The 18,651-nt window shown below is 36.8% G+C and overlaps 1 protein-coding gene across 5 annotated transcripts in view; it reads left to right on the top strand.

Moving 5' to 3' along the window:
• Positions 1-18,651, top strand: part of NDRG3 (NDRG family member 3) — a 36,924-nt gene that overhangs the window by 1,563 nt on the left and 16,710 nt on the right. For all 5 annotated transcript variants that reach the window (XM_081946180.1, XM_081946179.1, XM_081946176.1 and 2 more), the window contains exons 2-3: positions 13,329-13,433; positions 15,319-15,354. In XM_081946180.1, coding sequence (XP_081802306.1) covers positions 13,377-13,433; positions 15,319-15,354 — 93 coding nt within the window. In that variant the 5' untranslated portion in view covers positions 13,329-13,376. The remainder of the gene's footprint in view (positions 1-13,328; positions 13,434-15,318; positions 15,355-18,651) is intronic.

The following is an 18,651-nucleotide window of genomic DNA, read 5'->3' as shown; positions in this document are numbered from 1 at the left end:
AAGCTACTAACCAAAATAAGAATTATTGTGTTTGCAGGCAATGGTGGGGCAGTTAATGAATAGCCACATTAGACTCTTCTCTTGGGAGTCAGTTCTTAGTCTCAGGTGATTTACAGCTCAAAAATAGTTGAATCTCTTATCTGACCTGGACTTACCTGGTTTGTTTCAGATCTATTGTTTGTGATTGGAAGCTCTATTACACTTAATATTTTACAATAGGGTTGTAATCTCAATCATCCCTCTTTGCTTCCCCACCCCACCCCCCTGTTAATGGGATTTGCCTTCTTTGTTTTTTATATGTTGGTATCTTTTTTTCTTATGTGTTTTAATAAAGGGATGGATATTCTGTTTTTTTTTCTAAAATGTGGAAAGGGATTCTTGTCAGTGTATAGAAGGCTCATACTGGTACCTTTCCTCATAATCTGTTAACTAGCAACATTGAGTGCAGTATATTTTCATGGTTTAGCCAATATATTTGAAATTGTTTACTGAAGACTTTTTTATACAACAAGAAATTGCTGGAAGGTTAAAATTAAGTGCACAGTTTACATCTATGATATTGCAACAATTAACACTCTCATAAGGTAGTTTGGTAAATGAATAATATTCAAATCACAAGATTAAAAGTTGTGTTTACAGTGTGCAGATTAGGACACCTTTGGAGTGCTGTTTCTAATAATGGATGTAACATTGTACGCACCCTTATACTGGGTCACTAATTGTGGATGACAAACTGGAACAGATCAAGATAAAAATAATCATGATTATAAGAGTTTTGAAAAGCGATTCATATATCTGTTGAAAGAGTATATGTGTTATGTTGGTGAAGTTCAAATGAAAAAAATGTCTCTACATGTGAAACTCTGATGCAAAAATGGCCTGAGATTTGTAAATATGGGGCATGGAATGGTAGGATTAGAAGCACTGAAATTCTAAGCATCCAGATTTCGGCTAAATATTAGAAAATTATGAAAGAGCTTATAGAAGGGATGCAGACAATCCTCCCCACTTTTTAGATCATGACTGCAGCCAAAGATTATTTATTCAATTTGTTTGCTGCCCATCTCACGGCAAGGCGACTTTGGACAAAAAGTGTTTTGAATCTACAACCCAGTATAATTTTCCTCCATCCAACCTTATTCTAGACAGGTGGAATAGAAATCATCCGAAACACATGACTTCCATATCACTGATTGGTCAGTTTGAATTTTCTTGCAAGCTACCTCTACCTCCCAAGGAAATTCCCTATTGGATTATTGTATCTTCAGGAGGCCAGCAGAGAGTGAAAGCTGAATGTAATCCTAGGGTATTCTCAGATTTCAAGATTCCTAATAAGTAAAGCAGCTAAACCTGACAAGTATTAATTAGTGAAGTTTTATTTTAAATGATAGCTGACTATTTCTGACTTCTTTCTTCAGGAATTTTTAGTATTTTCCAATTGGCATTGAAGCTGATTTCACTGCTCTGTATACAGGAAATGTCTTACCCATGTGCTAAACTCTGTTTAAAGTGTAGGTGTGCATGTGCTTACCTGGTACTTAAGAAGGAAAAGGAAAGCTTTGGAACAATACTTTCTTCTTGTACGCAACTGTTAGCCCTGGGTTCCTTTATATTTAAGCTCAAGTTTAGTAAATGTGGATCACACAGATGGTGGCGCAGCATGCTTAGCGTTTGGAAGTAAAGATACTTGCGGAATCCCTTCTCCCAGGTTTTTAAAGCTGGATTATTTTGAAAGATGATTGCTTCCATTTCAGCAAAGACTTGAACAATTGGGGAGGTTGCCCTATGCATTGCAGATTTTTCAATTGAATAGTGGGATGGAATAGATGAACTCCAATGTATTTTCTATTTTATAGTGTTTATTCATTGTTAACATGCGTATTACAAATAGTATAATTGACCTAAACAAATACGCTTGCTTTATTATTCTATCATGAGACTGTAATTTGAGACATAGGTACAAATTATACTGTAATATACTATAATATTCTTCATAAATAGAATTCCAGATTGGATCACAGTGATATATTAATAAGCATCCCTCATTAGTTTGATATTTGCAAAAATATGGATATTTGTGAGACTCTATTGGACATGCTCTAAAAGGCTGAGTGGCATACATGGATCAGAAAAAGCTTCCGTAGCTACTGAAATAGAATGATATGATTACTAGAGCTACAATCTGATATGGAAAAGAAGAATGAAATATGTATATTTATAACATTTCTGGCATTACACAAGTGCACCCTTATTTCTGGGTAATTCACAGGCCAAAATAATTTAATTTTTGGAGAAAGGGAGTCATCTCTTTTTCAAGTTACAAATAGCTTAATTCCACCATGACAACTACAGTGTGGTTTCATGGAGCTGCCCATAATGAGTGTCTTAAATTTCAATCCGAAAATCAGTGGTCAAGCTTTTACATAGTGCACAATGCCAGGTGATATTAAAAGTCTTACACAGATAGCCAGTTATTTTCTGGGCATAATTTAAGGGATTGTTTTTACTACAAAAGCCTAAATAGCTTGGAGTCTGACTGTCTGAGGTATATTTTGCTATAAACATGCCTGGTCATTAAAGACCATCCTCAAGTTGCCTCCACTTTTTGAGTTTTTTTTCTGTGGCACTCGGAGAGGGGGATGTATTTTTCTGTGTTACTCCACCCCTCTGCAGTTGCACTCAGCTCCCATTGTATCTTGGGATTCTATCCGTCAAGTTTCACGGATCTGTAAGGTCTACAGGAGCATCCAGGAGGCCAACCCTCATGATATTGATAAGTTTATATGGATTAATGATAATGGCTGTAGCCTTAATACAGTGAAGATGAGCCGCTCCAGATGGCTCCAGTGGCTTCTCCTTCAACTCAGTCAGTTTGGCAGCCTGTACCTTGCAAATATTTTGAATTACAACTCCAACAAATGCCTATCTTTGGCCTATTTCTAGCTAAAGGAAGATCATTACCTTAAGTAGTCTTGTAATCTTCCCAATAGGCTTATCTGATTACAACTAGTACTGTATTAGGTACTTTCTTATTTATGCGTAATGGCCTACATTATGCCATTATGTCTACAAGCCAACTTCTGCTCATGCAGTAGTAATTGCCTTGTTCTGTCCCATCCTGCATTCCTCTATGTGCCCCCAAATTTCCTTGTGAGAATCTCAACCATGATATCAGCTCAGTTAGGAAACACAATTAGATGAGTGGCTTTATTGTAAGGCTACATCAATAGAATCTTTCAAGTCTGAAACTCCAAACTTCCCACTGGCACTTTTAACTGACTGAAGAATTAGGGCAAGTTCTTCCTAAATTGTTTTGCTCTGATGGTTAATTAATTAGGGTTCCTGCCTCTCTTGTCTGATTATTTCTTAGTTATCCTCTCTTCCCCTTATCTTCCATATCATCCACACATTCCATTACATGGATAGAGCAGATGTAGGGGATCTGCTCCTGTTGGCCGTTATTAAAAGATTTGTCACAAACGTAATTTAGGCATTTAGCAAATAAGTTATTTGAGCAAGCATGACCTTATTTTTTTTAATTCATTCCCTTCTTTCTTCAGTTGCCAAATAAGCTATGAACTCAGATAGGTTTCCCTCCACTTTATATAAGGATAGTGGTATTTTAGGAGTAAATTACTTCCTCTGTATTTTTTTTTTTTTTTTTTTGGCTCTGTATCTCAGTCCTGACACCAGATACTGTGATTTGGAACTGTTGGTAAACAAACGGCCTAAAGGAGTGTGTGCTGTCAAATACATTATGTACTCTTAAAACAACCTAAGATGAATGTATCCCTTCTCCCAGTAGATGGAGACATCATCCGGACATGGGTATTCCAGCCAGTCAATATTCACAGGACCCTTTATTAAATATTTTCTATAAACATGTGCTTTCAAGGCCTCTGCCTTTTTTGATTGACTTTTTAATACCGAGGAGTTCAACCAACCTCAGTTCTTCATAACTCATATTTCTTCAGATGTATTATATTCTAACTCCAACCATGTAACTCCCACTGTGGTGGTTGAGAATAGCATGTTGGGCGGATTCTGTATCCGCATATTGTTCTCTTTCCTAAACCTAGGAATAGTTGGAGAAAACCCATAAATGGAATTGAATGAGTTTTGGCATCTGACCAGTAAACACTCAGCTCCATCCAGTTGCCCCGATTCTGTCCCGAATTAAGGGATTACAGGATCATAAAAAGAGAGTTTAATGACTTTCAAAAATGCCTTTTAGCCTAAAAGGTAAGTTATATGTATATGAAATTATGTATTTCAAATGGGGAATCTCAGTGTTGAAATGGGGAAACATTTTTATGCATACTTAATCAGCCACAAATCAAAAATGAAAAAAAAAGTTTAAGTCAATTTTGATTACCTAAGACTTGGGTCCAATGACATAAACCTGTCAACAGATGTTGTTCATTAGCAGAATGGATTTTTAATTGATTCTACCACTACCCACATACATAAATAAAATTGTTCTGGAGGGCTAGTTGGGAAGAGATTGAGAGGAATTGACATGTGAGCAGGATTTAAAAATGACTTCTGTCTAGCAGTTTATTCTGTCTGAATCTCCATAATCAAACGTCCATTGGATAGGCTGTTCTCTCCTGAATAAATACTTACATTTTGGCTACTTGATGTTTTCCAATCAGAATAGAGCTGGAAGGGACCTTAGAACCTAATTGTTATATTTCCCTTCAATACAGTATTTCAGTTCAATTAAAATATTTCCATATGATGTTTCATATTGTATTTTGGGTTTTTTTCAGGTTGATTCTGATTTACCAATTCTTGGGGCTATTTTATTTTTTACTTAAAAATTCAATTTTAAGGCTGCCTGCAGACTCTAATGTCAAAATAATACATTCATAATTTTTAAATAAATGCGATCAAAGTTTTCTTTTTGTGAATTTGCAGTAGCTAATAGTTGATAAATGAGTAAGTAGAGTTCTTGTTCCTTTCTGAGCAATGTTATTTGTTTGCAACATGTTGTACCCAAATAAGTAATATCTTTGCACTATTTGGCTAACAACACAATTGCAGGCAAACTACCCAGCTCAAGAGCACCAAGAGTTCCATAGTTCAATCCAGAGCTACAAACATTCCTTCTATTGAAATAAACGAGTTACATGTCTATTTCACTTATGCTATGGAGAATTTTAAAAAGGCTTCTATTCTAACAAATAAAAGCATGTTATAAGTAATATAGCCAAATAGTACTATGGAAAGATTTAAGAAACCATTTTAAACATGCAATTTTACTTTTCATAAAGGAAAGAGCTGTTTATTTTCTTCTAGAAGTAGTTTTCTCATATGACTAACTTGTCATTTGGTTCTATTTTTTATTTAGTTCCAACTTTACTTTCTTTGTGGAACTTCTCATAATCTTAACTCTGTTTGGTTTAATGTTATTATGTAGTCTGTGCTGATGAAGTGTGAATATGCCTCCAGCTTACTGATTAAAGGTATAAATTGCTGTATTCTTTTTACTCTCATTCTTTTATCCTATATTTCTTTATCCAAAAACCTAGGTGATGAGTCCCTCAGTCTAGTTTAGTACCAATTTTGTTGAAAGAGAGAATAAAGATCTTAATTCATATCATCAAAGACAGATCAAATTATTACTTCTCCATCTTTACATTCATATTTATTGGTTTTTAAAGAATTGCCAGACTACGTTTTCTTTAAAAATATGAAATGGAAAACAGAAATAAATCTATTAAAAATATGGAATTAGCCTTTCCAAAATTCCAGTGCTTATTTACATGGGGGAAGGCTGAGAGTGACAGTTGTGACACCATCGGTGAATACAGTAACGTTTTGAATATGTTAGATTCAAGCTTTACTACTTTTAATTGCTATGTATGTGCTATAATGCTATGTACTTCATGGAAAAGGATGACAAATCTAGTTTTCAGTTACCTACGTTTTAAATACAAAACCCCCAGGCTACAAGTTTAAAATTTTGTTCAGTGATCTCATTGGCTTGTTGGATGTTAGTATAGTGTAAGAAATAAGAAAGTAAGCGAAAGTAAGAATATTTATGTTTTACAGCAACTATGAATCTTAGACATTATATAACTTTGCAAAAGTGTACCCAAGAGCACCATTTCTGGTGCAATCCAAGCTTCCTGGTCTTTCTAGCCCTACTTTTATTCATTTAACTGTTTTGTTCATCTTGCATCAAATGAATTACTTCTGGAGGTGGTGACTGGCAGTTCCAGGAAATGGTGAGCCTCCGTTCAGGGTGGTGCTGGAGAGCCTTGAAGGAAGTTGGCCAACCAGCTCCTGAAGAAAACCTCTTGAATCCAGAGGATTTTATTAACTATTATCTAATCACAAACACTCCTTTTATGTGTGGGGCGCTTGAGAGGGTGGCAGCTCTGCAGCTGCAAACATTAATGGAAAGCATTGATTATCTTGTCCCTTTCAGTCTGAGTTCGGACCTGATTTGAGGAGAGAATCAGCCACAGCCAAATTGACCCCTTGCAGGAATGAGATAGAAGCAATGTGATCATCGATCCCCTTTGGTCTCTCAGCAGGCAATCTCAAAGAATAGTGCTATTGACTCTGAACTCTTGACAGCTATTCTGTGAGATGCCATAATGCATTATTTTATGTCTAGTGGTAGTTAACATCTGTAGAAAACTGCCGGAGGACTTTTGAGGGTAGCTTACATCAGTGTATACATGACACTTGGCTCTGCGTCTCCATAACAACTTAATCAGGAGAAGCTGTATATGTTCTGAAACAGAATACTACCTACTACAATAGGTGGATGAAGGCCACTACCGTGAAGTAAGATTAGATTTCAGCAAAACACTATGGCTGAGTTCCCAGGTTTGGGAACTGGAAAATGTATCTGCTCTAAATGGGCTGCACTATCTCAGAAAGAACAAATCCATTGTTAGAGATCTTCTAGAATCATTTGATGGCAGTCCCAAGTGATCCCTGAAGCTAGGATTTCCTGTTGCCTGTTTCAACTGGTGGATAACTATATTATTTCCTGGACAGGAACAGCCTATTTACAGCTGTGATGGAATGGGCACTTGGAGAATCAGTGGATGCGAGTTTTAGTAACACAGAGTTTCCCAGAGAGAGGCAGATTAAGAGAATGACTAAACTGGAGAGGGGAGTGGGTTTAGGGTAGCCACACTGTAGAATCTCTCAGGATATATCTGGCAGGTTAGAATAGCTTTAGTTTAAGATTTTATCCTCTAGATATAAGGAAATGAAGGCTTGGATTCAATTGGATTTTGCTGTGTCATTTTTGGGTTGGGCCTGAAAGTACAGTAACTGCATATTGAGATTACTGTCATATATTCTGTTTGTGGTTGCTCTTGAAAAGGCAAAGCGATACAGAATCTAGAAACCAGGTTATTGAATGAGCCACTCAGTCATGTTAGCCATTTGTTGAAGGAACTGCACTGGATATCCATTTGTTACAAAGCCAGATTCAGAATTTTGGATATGGTATGAAGCCCTAAACATCTGAATACCAGGATAATTGTCTTTGTAGGATTGATCTGATTACTTAATTGAGATCATCAAGTGAGGTACTGCAATATGTACTGAATGCTGCTGAATGCAGATGACTGCTTGCAGGTGGCTTCTACCTCTAGCAGCACCCATGTTTTGGAATCTGTTCTCTTGCACTTTGGGAAACACCTACTTTTAGGTGCCCGTCAAAAACTTGTTTCTTCCCAGCATTGAAGAATTAATTAAATATAATGATTGATTGAGAAAACTGGCATGCTGAAAAACAATACCTTTCTTTGTTAAGAATATCTCTAGGCCATATATAGCCCCATTGGCATTCCAAGAGGATAAAAATGGTTAATGCTGTCACCTACTGTATCCATCTGTTAGGGGGGAAAAGGAACAAAGGTAAGGTGGAATTGCAGGAAAAACAAGACTTCTATGTCAGAGTTACAAAACCCAGATGCTCAATAAATAGCAGCAACAAGCTAGAGTTTATTGAATTACTTTGCAACTACTGTATTTAGTGTCATTTTGACTTCAGGAGCCAAGGCACGGTAAGTTTTTAGAAAGCAATATGGGTGGAATTAAATAGCTTAACCAAGTTGCCTTCTGAAAATAATGTGGGTTTTTTTTTAGCTGCTCATTTTGCCAGCCATTTAATGAAAAAGCAAATTCCCCACATAGTAAAGTAACTATTTACTGAGAATGCCTACAACTCTTAATTCATATTTTAGATAAATTCACCAGGCTAGAAAAAATAGTACAATCCAGATGTACTGGGCTAGATGGGTAAAATCTAAACTGAAAGTCCCAAACAAGTCTTCTTCCAGTCTCATTCTATTTTTAATACTTTTTATTTGCCTGCTCAGGGTTGGAGATTTAAGATGCCAAATATCATCTTAGAAAAAGGAAGAGTTGGGCAAGAAACCTCCTTATTCAGCCTGATGCTGGGCTTCTTGTTTATTTGCAAAGAGCAAGTAAAGGGAGCGCATAGTTGCCTTGGAAACAACAATCAACTATATTTACCAATTATGGTGAACAAAGCTTAAGCTCTTTGGATACTGCTCTTTTTAGTATCATATGGGTAACTTATTTCTTGGATTATCCCAGCTGTTAGCTTTGTGATATTAAACCCATAAAGAAATGAGTTAGAGACAAGGGAATCTAATTAACACAAGCATTTAGAAAAAAGATGGCAAGGGGAAAAGTACACATGGATGGGTTCATTTGTGATAGAGAGCTGTCGTGGGTATTTATTATCAAAGAGTGAGCTGTAAAAAGTGCCCTCACCAGTAGTGATAGATAATACTTTAGACTTAGAACAATCAGGCACTGTTTTAATGAGCAAAGCTGGATACTGCCCCATTACTGCTGTGCTGCTTCATTGTGGTGATGGAAGCAGTGTTTCTAGGAGGGATGAGCAAAGAAGTCAAGTACCGTATATACATTTTCAGCCAGATCACTCATGGAGGTCAAACCAGCTGCCCAGCTAAAGCAAGCAAGCAAACACATACATGGGCAGCAGAGATAAGAAACATACATGCTAGAAGAAATTCCTTTCTTATCAAAACCTCTAGTATTAGAAGATAAAATTGGATCAGCACTCCAGTGATTACTTGGAAGGCTACAGGAACTGATGGAATACCCCTCAGAAATGTGGCAAGTGTCAGAAGAATCAATAAAGGTTCTAACCAAGCTATGCCAGGAAACCTAGAGAACATCACAGTGGCCAACAAATTTGAAAGTCTACTGTACATTCCAATATAAAAAAATAAACTCCCCTACAATATCCTTAATTTCACCTGCTAGTCAAATCATGTTTATGATAATCCAACACACACTAGAGTCTTACATGAAAAAAAAGATATCAGACATTCTTTTCTCAATAAATTTTATTAAGAATTGTATTAAACCAATAAAACTAATACAAGAACCTAATACCAAAATATATTTTTAAAAAAGGAAAAATAAATATTAAAGAGAGTAGAAACAAATCCCCTGCAAAAAGAAAAAAGGGAAGTTGTAAGCAAAAAGATGTTTCCCCCTTCAACCGCAAGACATATATTCCAACTTTCACAATTTATCAGTCTCTTAAAATACAAACAAATACATCTTCATTCCATGACTTACCCCATTTTCTATAATCTCATCTCTAAATGTTTAGCTCTCCTTATTAATAGCAGAAGTTCAGTAAAAAGGATCTACAGAAGGATCTTGACAAACTTGAACATTGGGCACTATCTAATAAAATGAAATTCAATGGTGAAAAGAGTAAGGTTCTACATTTAGGCAACAAAAACGGAATGCCCAGGTACAGTATAGATGATACCTTGCTCAGTAGTAGTAACTGTGAAAGGGATCTTGGAGTCCTAGTGGACAACCATTTAAATATGAGCCAGCAGTGTGCAGCAGCTGCCAAAAAAGCCAACACAGTTCTAGGCTGCATCCTCAGAGGGATAGAATCAAGATCACCTGAAGTGTTAATACCACTTTATAATGCCTTGGTAAGGCCACACTTGGAATACTGCATTCAGTTCTGGTCACCACGATGTAAAAAAGATGTGGAGACTCTAGAAAGAGTGCAGAGAAGAACAACAAAGATGATTAGGGGACTGGAGACTAAAACATATGAAGAACGGTTGCAGGAACTGGGTATGTTTAGCTTAAGAGAAAGAAGGACTAGGGAAGACATGATAGCATTGTTGCAATATCTCAGGGGTTGCTAGAAAGAAGAGGGAGTCAAACTGTTCTCTAAGGCACCTGAGGGTAGAACAAGAAGCAATGGGTGGAAACTAATCAAGGAGAGAAGCAACTTAGAACTGAGGAGAAATTTCCTGACAGTTAGAACAATTAATCAGTGGAACAGCTTGCCTCCAGAAGTTGTGAATGTCCCAACACTGGAAGTCTTTAAGAAGATGTTGGATAGCTATTTGTCTGAAATGGTATAGGGTTTCCTGCCTAGGCAGGGGGTTGGACTAGAAGACCTCCAAGGTCCCTTCCAACTCTACTAATGTATTGTATTGTATTAAAAACTTAACAAAAATACCTAACCATGTAAGTGTATAATCCCACTTTCCATTTAATCTAAATCTCCCTCATGCCTCTTTTTAATAATCAAAATTGATGCCATTAACAAACATTACAAAAATTTAAAACTAATAAACATTACCAGAAATAATAGCCCTTTATTTACATATCAAAAATATGTAGATATTGCAAACCAAAACCAGCCAGTTTGGTATAGTGATTAAGACACCAGGTTGGAAACCAGGAAGCTCTTGACTTTTATTCCCCATTAAAAACCAGCTGAGTGACCTTGGGCCAGTGACCTTGGGCAGTCACTCTCAATCCAACGCACCTCACAAGATTGTTGTTGTGGGAAAAATAGGAGGAGAAAGGTGTGTTGTGTTGTTTGTAAAATTGTTCATTATTTCCTTGACAAAAATACTTATCCAATCAAGATAACCATTAAGCATCATCAGAATAGCAACTTTTTTAACCACAATAAAAAATGTATTTTTTTTTCTTTTTCCTTATAGTCATTCTTAAATTCTAACTCGTATTTAACTCATATCATCCTATTCCATTTAAAATCCAATATTTCCTTCTCTTTCCTATAGGTTGTTAATCCACCTTAAAAGTCCATTTTTATCTTCAGAGGGACTTTTTCCTTTTTCATAATTTTTGGTTCCAATGTAGAGTTAACATGCTCAAACATTTCTTGAATCCATAGATCAGTTTCCTTTAAAGTAGCCATCAAATGTCTTCTAATGATCAATCTTCAAAGACTTGTTGTCAGTTTGAAATGCAAATAGTATAGAACAGATTTCCCTTGTGGGACTATCTTTCTAATTAACTTCAAAGTTCTTTTTTAAATCAATTGCATCCAAAACTTTCAAGACTTTCCCAAAATAACATTATAATCGCCCTTTTGCTGCATGGGGGGGGGGGGGGGAGATCTTAAAAGCTGGAAACATGTAATTTTCCTTTTAAACGGATTGAAGAGAGACTCACCTAATGACTATTAAATTTGAGGTTCCAAAGGTTTTTTCAATCTTAACCATTTTTTAAAAATTTCCAGAGTGATTACGGTAAATAGATGAGATTTGATTAAAGCTTTAGTCTTAGCAAACCTGCATAAATAGCTTGAGGCATGATGAAACTTGTGAATCACAGCTGATCTGAAATAGCTGCAAAATGTTTGTTTCTGCTGTCTACTCCCAAAAAATAGCTGTCTGGAGTACATAAAAGTAATTTCAGAATATTTCTTTGTTCTAGAGCAGGGGTGCCAAACTCGTGTCGTCATGGCGGCATCATGTGACATATAGGGACTTTAATTCCCTTCGCTAAACCGGGCATGGGTGTGGCCGGTGTGTGACGTATCTGGCCCGCGGGCGGCGAGTTTGACAGCCCTGAAAAGTTTGACAAACGTTCAGAGAGAAGTTTGGCATTAGGAGCCTGCTTTTTCACCTGTAAAGCCCCCTCCCCCTCCTTCAGCAAAAAATAAATAAAAATGCAGCGCTTTAGTTCATATTCCTCACCTGAAAACTGATATTGTAGCATTGGAAAGATAAGAGTATGGTCCTATTCACCCAATGGATTGAAGACCTGATTACATTTGCCACCTATGATCAGTTGTAGATATAGATTTTGAATGGATAAGTACAACAAAATACGGCTTTCAAATGTAATGGAATCAACATGTGGAGGTTTCATAATATTCCAGAAAAAAAAAATCAACTAGTTTTATTCTGCATCAAACTTCTGTAATGTTACAGGCTACATTGTTTCTTATTTGGTGGAGCAAAAAAACTGAAATGGAGCAAAAAATAGATTGTGCAAGAGGTAATGGAGGCTTGATTGCCAGTTGCCAATAAATACTTTGCAAAAGAAGACTGAAGGCAATGAATGCTTCTAACTCTTGGATAACCTTGAGTATAACTGCTTACAAAGCTACCATTACAGAAATTTTCATTAATGAATTCATGGGATTGTTTTTGCCAAATACCATCACTTAACCCAGGGAAAAAGAACTAGAAGCTCCAATGTGTCACAAGGTCCTTGTAGTTTTAAAACTGAAGAATAATTGTAAAATAATGTGAATTTAATTTGTCAATAATAAATTAACTTTATTAAAATATATTGAAGATGCTTTCTGGGCTTTTATGTTCCTGCTGTAATCCTAAATTTATACAAACTAAAACTAGTTTAAAAGATGAAATAGAGGAAAAACTAAGCAAGGCAAAAGTGTTAATTTTTCAGCTTTGTTGACCACAGATCGACTTGTGAACATTTTCACAACAATAAAATAATTAAAATTTTATAGGGTGTGTCAAATTTTTCAACTTTCAATTTCCAAACATTAGGTGTGCTCAAAAGCTGTGATATGCCTTGGGGTTTGTAAAGATATTTTGATTAATTTAATATGATTGCTAAGTAATTACATAAATATAATAGGTTTTTAACATTTTGTTTGTTTCATATAATTACTCTTTTTATCTCCCTTAGCTGTTACTAAACGCATAATACTTAACCTTGAATATTAAGAAAGTTAAATTGCATTACTCTGCTATTTTTGTGTAATGCTATCTTACAGAAAATATGAGGCATGGAATATCTAAGAAGTTGTCTGATTTACATTTTTAGCATCTTCCTCTAGAAATATCATCTTATGTTTATGATTCACCAGACATAGATTCATCTTTGTGAAAAGAGGAAGATGTTACTATTTCTAGATGCTTCAACATTACCTCTAACTGTTTGAGAATCATAGTCTATAGTTTAAAATATTCTATCATTTCCTGCATTGTAAACCTTGTGTTTGTTTGTTTGTTTGCTTTTAGGAGTAGTACTTTGCTGTTCAACAGTGAATCTCATCAATTTCAGCAAACATGGATGAATTGCAAGATGTCCAGTTAACAGAAATTAAACCTCTCTTAAATAATAAGGTAAAGAAAGTTATGTTTGAGCATGACAATTTTGTACTATATGCCAACTGTGTGTAGGAGGAATATATATTACAGTTTTCTACTGTGGATGTAGAATTTAATTCACTGAGAAGGTCCATTGAAAAACCTTAAAAGTTCCTATATTTAATATAGAAAGACAATTCTGCTCCCAAGCCTTTCTTTCTTGATCCCCTGAAACAAATTCTAGATTTCAGATTTCATGGAGCAAGCTCTTAAACTTTGCTGTTGCTCGCTGGAGTGCTATATATATTGATTTCAAATAGGCTTGTGGCATTTCAAAGCAAACAGATCTACATATTATGGTTAAGCTTTTGTTGATTGAAGTCTACTTAAAAACATCAAAGGCATAATAATTGCTATAAAAATATTTATAAAATGTTCAGTAATATTTTTAGTGAAATCTTTAAAGTAGGGGGGGGGGGAAACTCCAGTGGACAGGAGGCTGTAGGGCTTTATTGCCCTCAAAGTTTATCTTTATTATTTTACAAGTATCTCAAGGCAGTTAACATATCCAACATACCTTCCTCCTCCTGTTTTCCCAACAAACAACCCTGTGTGGTGGGTTTGACTTCGAGAGAATGATTGTCTCAAAGTTCTCCTAATGATTTTTTTTAATGCCTAGAGGGGCTCTTGAACACAGTCTCTCACATTCTAGCCCATTGCCTTAACCACTAGACCAAACTGTCTCTCATGACTTTCTAATTCGTAACATAAACAGAATATATTGTGCAATGATCTTGGAATATATTTATACGAAATATTGATTTTTATTTTGTATTATGCAGAGTTTCAGATACATAGATATCCCAAAATAAAGGGATTTTATTTTGTTTTGATTTTATGCTGTTTATTAGATTAATTGCTCTGTATAGACAGCATAGAAGGAATGTTACCTAAGTAAACAAATTAGGTTAACTTAAACAGTACTGTTTTATCTTTATGAAGAAGTTTCTTTAGCTAAAAATTTAAAATTAGTACACTTTCAAGAGGTATATCCATGTATATAAATTTTGTGTGTGTGAATAATGATTTTTTCAAAACAAAAACTGTAGGGAAATATAGTGTAACAGCCGAAAGGGAGGGCATGGTTTTGCACGCACAACTTAATCCCACGCATGCGCAAATGGACTTTCACACGCTCACTTGCCACTTGCATGGCCCATTCCCAATGAGCCTAGTACTGGTCCGTGGATCAGTGTGTGGGGACCACTGCCTTATAAAATGGCATTCCAATGATAATTCTTGGAAACATTTTATATGCAAAGCAACTATCATTCAGCAGTAGTCCCATTGTTGTAATGTATGCATACTTTTAGCCTATATAATTTGATGTTTTTCAAAATACAATTGAATATAAAAACCTGACCAAGAACTTTATCTTAAAATTTGGAAGTATTTGATACTTGAAAATATCCATTTTGATGTTATAAATCCTGGCATTTCCATCATGATATGGAATAGATTGATTTCTCTGATAGAAGGCTGGTGGAGTGGGAGAATTTCTACTATTGTGCACTAGTTTATTCAAATTTAATAAAGGAAGCTTCGCCTGCACTACTATACTTTAGTTGTAACTGAGGTGTTGGAACAGTGGTGAAATTCAAATTTTTTTACTACTGATTCTATGGGCGTGGCTTGGTGGGCGTGGCAGGGAAAGGATGCTGCAAAATCTCCATTCCCACACTCGGGGGCTAGCCAGAGATGGTATTTACCAGTTCTCCGAACTACTCAAAATTTCCGCTACTGGTTCTCCAGAACCTGTGAGAACCTGCTGAATTTCACCCCTGTGTTGGAATAAACTTTTCAAGCAGGTGTAAAGCAAAGTTTATGGTTTGTTGATCAATGGCCATTCTTATATTGACAGAATTCAGCTCGAAATTTCCAGGACTTTGACTGTCAAGTAAGTACTCATACTGGAATGTTTCTGCTTTGTCAGTCTTTTCTATTTTTAAGATAAATATATGAGATGAAATTGAGAAAGCTGTAGGCCCGTGATGGCGAACCTATGGCATGTGTGCCACAGGTGGCACGCGTAGCCATATTTGGTAGTATGCCAGCCGTTAGCTCTGGTGCGCATGCGCGCAATGGCTAGCTGATTTTTCACCCTTCTGGAGGGCCAGTGGAGGTCGTTTTCACCCTCCCCAGGCTTCAGGAAAGCCTCCGGAGGCTGGGGAGGATGAAAAGCTGCCCCAATGGCCCAACTGGACGTTTGAGAATGTTTTTCATCCTACCCAGGCTCCAGAGGCTTTCCTGAAGCCTGGAGAGGGCGAAAACGGCCTCCTCTGCACCACCACCCCCCCAAGGCCCTCCAGAAGCTGGAAACAGATTGTTCCCAAACTTACGGTTGGCCCATTGGGGGCACTTTTCGCCCTCCCCAGCCTGCAGAGGCTTTCCTGAAGCCTGGGGAGGGCAAAAAACAGTCCCAACAGCCCAACCGGAAGTTCAGAAACGATCCATTTCCGGCTTCAGAGAGCCTCCGGGGGAGGCCGTTTTCAACCCCCCCAGGCTTCAGGAAAGCCTCCAGAGCCTGGGGAGGGGTCGTATGCACATGCGTAGGGTGTCATGACGCATGTGCAGGGGGGGTCGCGTGCGCATCCACAGTTGAGCGGGGAGGATTGAGTGGGCACGCACGTGCAATTTTGACACGCCATAAGAAAAAGGTTCGCCATCACTGCTGTAGGCCATTGCTTCCCATATACTCATTTTTGGTTATCTGCATGTTGGAAAAAAATGTATCCGTCTGGCACTAAGCTACAAGAGTCTGGATTGGAAAAGATTGTTTCCCATCAACTATGAACCCAAATGAGGGTTATATTGCTACACAATTATATAAAGTATTTCTCAGATGCAAATACACTTTTCTGTTAAGGCTGTTTTCCCACATCTCAATATGGCCACATCACATTTTGGACTCTTTTCCTATCTAACTCCGAATCTTTGAAATCACCTCCTCAGATCACATTTGGAGTCTGATTTTATAAGGTTTAAAAAGCTTAAAAACTGCCTTTTATAACCTTTGGGGAACCATTCTTTTTTATTACAATATCTGTTACCAGTTTAGATTATGATAGTGCTATGATTTAGCAAGAAGAAAGGACACTTATTTATTTATTCATTTAGTCATTTATTTACGTCTGTTGCTAAGTAGTATGGTTTTAAAAAAGAGAAAATCATAAAATTAACTGGGTTTATCACTTAGTTGTCTATGAGTAGGGTACGTCAAAGACCAGGAAGGGCATCCAGGGATGTGCAAGTATTAGGTAAGGAAATATCTCTGAAATTATGACCCAATTGTCATGGGTTGGCTAGTAATCATCTACAAATGCATGTAAAAAATATGGAGCCTAAGCAAAGTTATCCTGTTGGTTGAACAATATTCTGTATTCACATGCTAGAATATGTTCAGACAAAAATCCTGATTGGACTCTACTCTTTGGCACATCTTGATTTATTGGAGTCATTGTGTGCATAATTGGCTTACATTTCACAAAGTAATCATTCTAGATTTACACTTTCATCTATTTATATAGAATACCATAGAAACCAGCGTTGCTTGCATGTTCTCTGTTGCTGTTCTATTAATAGTGTTGCTCTGTGTGAGTTTGAATAATTTAATTTACTGTGCTAGTTTATATTTGAGCAACCAGCTTACTATGATTTTTTACTTCACAACATAGTTTTGCATTTTGATTGTTTATTCAGAATTTAAGTAACACATGTAAAAGAGTAAAGCTGCATGTTAGATGGAATCTTGCTCCTGTTTGTCAGGATTTTTCAAATCTTAACAACGCTGTAGGTGAAAAGGACTTCTGTGTGATCGTTGCTTTCTTCAAACACAAAGCATTTAGAAAGTTAGTGATCATATGTAGCCAGAAAGTGTTGGTTGTATGGAAGTATTATAGTTTGAAAATATTTCAAAAGTATTTCAATATATTGGCCGGATAAAGAATTACACGGAAGGATTTCTTGTGGTTGTAGAATATAGGCTGGACCTAAGTTGGACAAAACAGAGTTAATGAGATTGAGTAAAATCTGTGTGTGTGTCTGTAACTTCTGTTAGAGTTGTAGCGTACTCTAAAGAAAGTATCTAAGGATGCCAGTGGTAGGTTTCAATTTTTTTTAGAACCTCTTCTGTAGGTGTGGCCTGCTTTGTGGGAGTGGCTTGCCGGCCATGTGACCGGATGGGAGTGGCTTGCCAGCCATGTGACCAAGTGGAAATGGCTGGGCAGTCATGTGACTGGGTGGGCGTGGCCAACTTGTAAAATGTGGTGAAACTCACTTAACAATGCTCTTGCTTAGCAACCAAAATGTTGGCTCAGAAACTCTGGCATTTGAAGCACACAAGTCTTAAAGCTGTCAAGTTACAAGACCCTTGCACCCCTAACCCTTTAGAAAAAAAAACCCCAGGGGTGTTCAAACTTGACAGCTTTAAGATTTGTGGACTTCAACTCCCAGAATTCCTCCTCCAGTCATGTTAGCTCAGGAACTCTGGCACTGAAGTATGCAAGTCTTAAAGCTGTCAAGTTACAAGACCCTTGCACCCCTAACCCTTTAGAAAAAAACCCCAGGGATTTCCAAACTTGACAGCTTTAAGACTTTAAGGTTTAGATAGGACTCTTAGAGGCGGGTGGGGCGATTGGTGAGCCAGCCAATCAGTGAGCGGTGGGGGAGGGAGGGAGCTGGAACCAGTTCTAAATGGCACGGTAGATTTGTGGAACCTCTTCTATAGAAGTGGCTAGAACTGGCAGGAACCCACCTCTGAAGCATGCCCATTACAGCAATGTTATTCTCTTTCCTTTTTTTCACAGTTTAATATTAGAATGAGTCCTACAACATTTAAAAGCATTTTGAATTTCAATTGGACTATATGTTACTGCACTGTTTCAGTTTTTCAGACTTTTAGTTACACTCCGATTCAAGCTAAAAACTTCACTGTATAGCTGATTTTTTCACAAAAATATAACTCTTATATGAAAGTCCAAACTTAAAACCTATGTATCTGATGATGTCTTAGTATCTTTCTCTTCTCAATAAATGAATTCCATGAAAGAACTAAATCTATAGAACAAAACTGTGAATCCTGCTGGATGTACTGTATATATCACACTTACACAAACAAGCACATATGCATTATTCTTTCCACATTTCTTTAATGAAAACTGAAAGAGTACAAAATGCCACTTTTCCTGTTTTGACA

This window comes from Natrix helvetica, assembly GCF_964273705.1.
Source record: "Natrix helvetica genome assembly, chromosome: 3".
Lineage (NCBI taxonomy): Eukaryota > Metazoa > Chordata > Lepidosauria > Squamata > Natricidae > Natrix > Natrix helvetica.
Note: the sequence above shows the minus strand (reverse complement) of the source record. Positions and strands in the feature narration are given on the sequence as shown.